At 41.3% G+C, this 6,459-nt stretch overlaps 1 protein-coding gene across 1 annotated transcript; it reads right to left on the bottom strand.

The window, feature by feature from the left end:
- Positions 1 to 2,482: 2,482 nt before the first annotated feature.
- ATXN7L3B (ataxin 7 like 3B) lies at positions 2,483 to 6,149 on the bottom strand. Its single transcript, XM_055236723.2, has one exon. The coding sequence runs from the start codon at positions 5,834 to 5,836 to the stop codon at positions 5,543 to 5,545; it is 294 nt and encodes a 97-aa protein (XP_055092698.1). The 5' UTR covers positions 5,837 to 6,149; the 3' UTR covers positions 2,483 to 5,542.
- Positions 6,150 to 6,459: the final 310 nt, after the last annotated feature.

Here is a 6,459-nt window from a genome sequence, read left to right as displayed (position 1 = left end):
TTTTAAAGGGAGTGCTTCCAAGTATTCATTATTAAGTATAGTAATTGGTGTAGATTTTTGGTACATACCCTTTTGCAGTGTGTACAAGTTCTTGAGCTTTGGTTTCTATATTGTTAATGTCTTTGTTTTTTAGGCAATAATTCGTATTGAATTTTTTCAAACTATTTTTCAGTATCAGTTCAAATTTTCACATGGATTTTCTCTAATGGTAATGTGATGATCTTAAGCTGAAATCTTGCCATCCTGTGATTAACCTGACTTGTTGATGTTTACTTTTGTTATTTTAAAGGAGTTGGTTTGCTAACATCTTCATTTTAAAAAAAGAATCTATTTTGGTATTATTTTGCCTATGTTTTCATTGTTGTTGTTTCATATGCTGTATTGTCTATAAAATTCTAATTGTGTGGTTGTTTTAAAAGTTGTAGGTGTATTCATTTACTTAAAAAATTAACAATTCCTTGAGTTACTTTTGACTTCTATTTTAAAATAGACTTCCCTTTTTTTCTGTTTTCAAATTCATTGCCCTAAGGTTGTTCATAAGCATCATGGATTTTTCATTCTGTTTTGTTTTTAATGAGTCGTTTGACTTGTTATTCCATTGCTTCAACAAAGACCGCTGACCTAGGAGTCACACCACCAGCATTCTACTTTTGCTTCCACCACTTGTAAATTTTTGCTTTTTGAACTATGGGCAAGTCACTGCTGCAGAAGATATTTTTTTTTCTTCTCTAAAATCAATTTAGTATTTCCTTTTTAGCTCACATATTTCCAATGAGTCTCAAGAAATATATGATTGAAAATGTTTTCAAAAATGGAAAAACAAATACAAACAAAAAAACCACCAAGAGTTTAAGGTTTATCCACAAAACCTTTTTGAATAGAACATCACTTCTAATGCTGTCTTCCAAAGCAACATTATGGGCATCTTTTGGAACATAAATGAAAATCAGAGCTCGTAATCCTTCACAGCGGAGTAAAACTTCTGAAATCTGATATTATCTCTGGCTGACTTGAAAACTGGCAATTCGTTAACCATAATTACACACCAACATGAAAATAAATTTAATAATTGTTGTGCTTTTAGCACATAGTTTCTTCATAAAACTCTTCTAAAAAATTATAAGAAAAACTTCCCAACACTTCAGATAGGTCTTAAGAGAAGGCAATGTTCCTTATTAATGTGTGCAAAGAAAGTTCTTCCTGAATTTTTGGTTACTTCGGTACACTTCATTTTGTCTTTCACTTTGTCAACATCAAGCAATCATTTATCAGGTTCTTGACCTGATGCTACATGCTGTAGTTAAATGCTAAATCTAGGAGGTTAAACATGGATAGTTAAAAGGTATGAAAAACGTGTTTTTGTTTTTTTTTTCTTTAAAGATTATACTAGTTAGAAAACATAAGAAATAACCTTCAAAGTCCCATTGTCAAGTATTTGGTAAAGCAGGGGTCTTGCAATTATCCTTTTAGAAAACTAATTAGCTTAGCACTAAATATATTAAGCTCCAAACCTAAAAAACAGGAACCAAAAGTATTTGCTGCAGATGCATTTGAAAGCTAATTGATAGTAGAACCCTACAGTGAATTTTAACAAAAGTAGTAGAAATCTTACTTAAGGCAAAATACCCAATCTTGGTGAAATTTCATTTGAAGAATTTCTCCTGCTATAGTTACATTATGGGTTTCACATGTCAAATTTTTAAGTTTTCTCAAATCACCACGTTGGCCCTGGCCTATTTAAACTGGACAGTAACAAGTACATCAAGTGCTCCTAGAAGAGAAGACTCAATACCATGTCACACATCTATAAGCTTCCCTGAGGTATCCTATTGAGTTCAGATTCTTCTCTGGACTCATTTCCGTAATTTTTATTAATCTCAATATTATTTCCAATACGAAACTTTAATAAATTAGAACACATAGCAAGAGACTGATTAGGACACAGGATCACTAAGTAGTTCCTAGGGGAAGTGCTCAAACTCTGGGTTAGGAAGGGGATGGAAAACCTCAGAATTACTATTAAAAATGAAATGAAAGATTTAAAGTGTTGAGGTAATTTTTTTAGTACTGAGAAAAAAATTAGAAAGGCAGAACCATCGTCTGCTGTGAATCACTTTACCTTTTGACAGCAAGGATATTAGCTTAAAATGACAGTAAAATGTACATACTAAGATACATTGAGTTCAATTCAAATGGAACTATCTTTCACAGTGGGCTTTTAGTGACAGGACTGGATTTATCTTACCACCTTCTTACCTCATATGGAAAAGAGATGATTATATATGGTTTGGCTCTTTCACTGGATGCTACAGTTAAATTTGCAGGCCAAATTGAGAAACAAGGCTGGACAGTTTCTCTGTTCTGATAAAACTCCTGTTAGGGAGGAAGTATTAAGGTTCAATAGCATTTCAACATTTATCTTATTATGTCAATGCCTGAAAATATACAGCTTTAAAAGATGAATATACAGAGTCCAAGTATGTCATTTTTTAAAATTTTATTACTGTTTACCAATGGGGAGATGCAGTTTATTTACACCAGCAGCCATAGGGGAAAGGGGAATACAGTTAATCAGCTATCTGTATAGGATGGACTACTTATGCAAAAATAAGAATCTCCAAAACAAAACAAAGGACAGTGGTGAGCTTCACTACCCTCCCCCGATGATCCCAGCATGCGATAATGCCAGGCAGTGGTCCCTGGGCATGCGATGGTGGGAACTAACGTATGGAAGAAAAAGCCACAAACCACAGAAATTTTAAAGAACCCCCCCTTCCCCCATAACACACACATACACACACACCCACTCAGATACATAATAGGATTGCAGGGTGATCAATACACATAATCAAGAAGGGAAAAATAGGATTTCTGCTGTTAAAGAAGGTACGTAGGGAAAGGGAGAGTTCCTAACCACTGTCAACTATATGGTAGTGAGCATTCTCTCCCCAGAAAGGAGTATGTACCCTCTGGGCACCTGTTGGACCAAGCCCACCTTATACCCATCCAGGGCAGGAGGCTATTGCCCTATTGGTAGAGGGGCCAGAAACAAAAAACAAAACAAAAAACAAAATGGGGGTAATATGAACAAAGTATTACTCAAAACCACTTCCCACTTCTTCCTCTAAACAGGAGAAAAGGCCAGAAAGAAAACAGTAATTTCAGGATTTGAGTTCCCTATCTGAAGGTAGAGGGATTGGACTGTGGCCTTTCTCCTTTACCATCATCCCACTTCCAAGACATCGTTAGGAAGTAGGCCAGAGTCTCACTTAGACTCTCCTTTCTTCATCCTCTTAGATGTCATCTACAAGTCAAGGGCAAAGATATCTCCAAATTATTTTAGCTCTTGCAAAGATTTGATTTTTTTAAGTTAATGCAATTCTTTAAGACTAATCTGTAACTAAGCCCCAAGCCTGATCAGGACAACTCTAGGACAAGGCATTAACAGTTCCAAGGCCCAATCTCTATGTTTCCTTAATCCTCTAAAGTATGTAATCTACATCAGTCTATACAGTCTAAATAGTACCTTCCGGGATAAGGATTGATACATGCACAGCAAGGGTTAGAGAATGGACAAGGACCAACTCCATCCCCCTGTGTGTCAATCAGCCTTTACTGCTCTTCTACTTAGGTCCTAACAGGCAGTATTGAAATGGAGATGGGAAGATACAACTCCTTATGACGTAAGACACAGCAAGAGGGCACACTAGCAAGGCAGTCCTATATAGGAGAAATGCTTAGGCATGACACTGCATTTTAAATACAAAAAATTAAGTTCTCTTCCAATTCCAATCCCAATAGAGGGAGCCATAAGAAAGATTCTCCTCTGAGTCTTCTACAAAAAAAAGGAAAAAGAAAGAAAGGAAAAAAAAAAAAAACAGAGGCCAAGAGAAAAGAAATTGGGCAGGCTTCGGAAGCAGGAGCATTAAGAGTGAATTGAAACTGTTCAATGTGAAAGCTGGAGTGGCAAGCAGCACCTGGGGCACCAGATAGGCAGTGGAGCAGGGGACAGGAGGAACATGGGGCCAAGCCAGACAGATGAGGCTGGACTCCCTACTGGGGCACAGAATGAGGTAAGAAAACATTTCAAATAAAGCAGCACCGTTCCCGCTCACCTCGAGGCTCCCACCCCTTTATACTTCATAAACCCTCGCTCAGGGAATAAAGTGGAGGGTAGTTTTGATATGTGGCTCTTACTTCCCATCTTCCCCTATACCATTGCCTAAAGTCAGGAGATTCTAGAGGTCTTTCTCTGACTTCTAACAATAAAAGGACTGCTCCTGTTGTCAAGATCCAAAGGGGACCGAGTGGAAAGGACTATCCCTTTCGAGGGGCAGAGAGAAAGTGGTGACAGTCTGGATGTTCACCATAGCAGAGCTCTGACTGCCCAACCAAAGAAACAGGGACATTCAACAGGATTCTGCACACACTCAGATGAGATAATCCAGTCCTGCTCCTTGGCTCCTAGCACTAATCCATTCACATTATTGAGGGCAGCTGAAAGTGCCCTCTGGGCTCAGTTTTCAAACCACAGCCTCCTGCACAGCCATGATGCTCTTCTATAGTTCAGTCCTGCCTACAGGGTGGGAGGCAGATAGTGACCTGACTTAAGGACCAAGTCACACCCATGGACTGGCTAGGTAACCAGTAACTCAGAGTAGGAAATGACCGCCCTACTAAACTTATGTCCACAGCATAATACATCCAGACATGAATCTTGAAGTTTGAGAGATCACGCATAGTTGCAGAGGTCCCTGCTTCCTCCCTAGGGGATCATAACCCAATCCTCAGCCTGTCTGGACAACCAAGTTGTCCATTTGCCAAGCCTATGCCACCAGGTTGGAGGGCAAGGAAGAGGGCTCTGCTCAGCCAAATGCTAGGCCTTGTCCTCAAGTCAGCTGAATCATTGTAAAGTTTGGACTTTTGGGAAACAGGTGGTTTTGACCTTTTCTTCTTGCCGGGGTCAAGGCTACAGAGCTTCCCTATTAAACTTGATAATTCTTTTTCTTGGATTTCCCAAACTGAAACTGTTAGTATCCAGATCTTGCACCTGACATTTACTTGTCTCAGAGAAGCCCATACCAGAGGTTCACATATCAAAGGAGCAGTCCCACTGCCGGCCACTGATCATGGCCTGACGAACTGTAATGTCCAAACTGTCCAGGAAGCCCTTGACATCAGGCAGACAGAAAGGCTGAGGAACCAAAAATTTTATATGCTGGGCACACAACTGCTCACCTGTGTATTGGGGGCACTACAGGATCTTGCGCACATCCTGCTGTGTTTAGAGATCAACAGGCACTGCATGGCCCGCAGGCTGTGCAGCTCCTCCTGCCCAGGGCTTCAGAGCTTGCTCCAGGTAATACACTTTAAAAAAAGGATTTCTAAATTATCCACTTTGGGTTTTTAAATGCTAGGATCTTCAAGGGGGAATTAGAACTTTTGTCTGATTTTTCTACTTTTTTCTACTTAGCTTACTCCTCCAAGCCACAGGACCAGTCTATGTTATTGTCCTGGCCACTTTCAGACTCTCATTCTGCAGCTACTGGAATTCCGGAGGTGAGCGCTGCAGCTGCTGATCAGGCCCATTCCCAGGTTCTCCGGGAAGGGAGCAAAGCGGGAGGCGGCACGCTCCTTTGTCTTCCACTGGCTGAATGCCAAAATCCTTCACGCTACCAGTCTCTGCGAACTCCAGGTAGAAGTAGCCACACTTGACTGCCCGGTGCACCTCAAAGCAGAATCCCAGACAAGAATCCTCTATCAGGTCTACGTAAATCTCCTGAGCGATGGCCTCTAGCTTGTTAGTATCCAGGTTGGCCAACGAAATTTCCTCCATTTTAATTTGTAAACGAGTGCGGAGAGGGCGCTCGTTTTACTCACGGCAGCAACACGTCTGGCTCCGCGGGCCGCGCCTAGGCCTAGAGGCCTTTCAGAGCCCAGTCCTCCGGCGGCGGGGTCGGTGGCGTCCGCGACTGCAGGAGCAGCGATAGGGGCGACTGCTCCGGAATCCCAAGTCCTTCTGTTTGTTTTGACGTTTCCCGGGTTGCCGGCCTTTTAGCTGCGCCCGGCCCAGGACTCACCGCCAAACCGTCTCCGCGCCTCACCCAGCCGCCTGGGCCTCTTCCGCTCCCCTGTCGGGCCTAGCCCCGCCTCCCCGCTTCCGCCCCTCAGAGCGCCTGCGCACTGGTTCCGCGCAGACTCGTGGGGCTTCTCAACGCGCTGCTGCTTTGAGAGCGTTTGAGTTTATGAAAAGGAACAGGATGAACTTAGTGTATGACTTCCATTATCTCTGATTATTAAAAAATTGCGAGGTATTTTATGTTACTTTATTTGTAAATTTAAACATTCGCTAATGAATTCAGCAGCCATGCTTAATTGATATCCTCTGAAAAGGGGAAAATTTTAATAATTATATGCACTGTTGTGGTGTGATTCGAAACATCGTTTTAGGAACGGTTC

This window comes from Symphalangus syndactylus, chromosome 13 (assembly GCF_028878055.3).
Source record: "Symphalangus syndactylus isolate Jambi chromosome 13, NHGRI_mSymSyn1-v2.1_pri, whole genome shotgun sequence".
Taxonomy (NCBI): domain Eukaryota; kingdom Metazoa; phylum Chordata; class Mammalia; order Primates; family Hylobatidae; genus Symphalangus; species Symphalangus syndactylus.
Note: the sequence above shows the minus strand (reverse complement) of the source record. Positions and strands in the feature narration are given on the sequence as shown.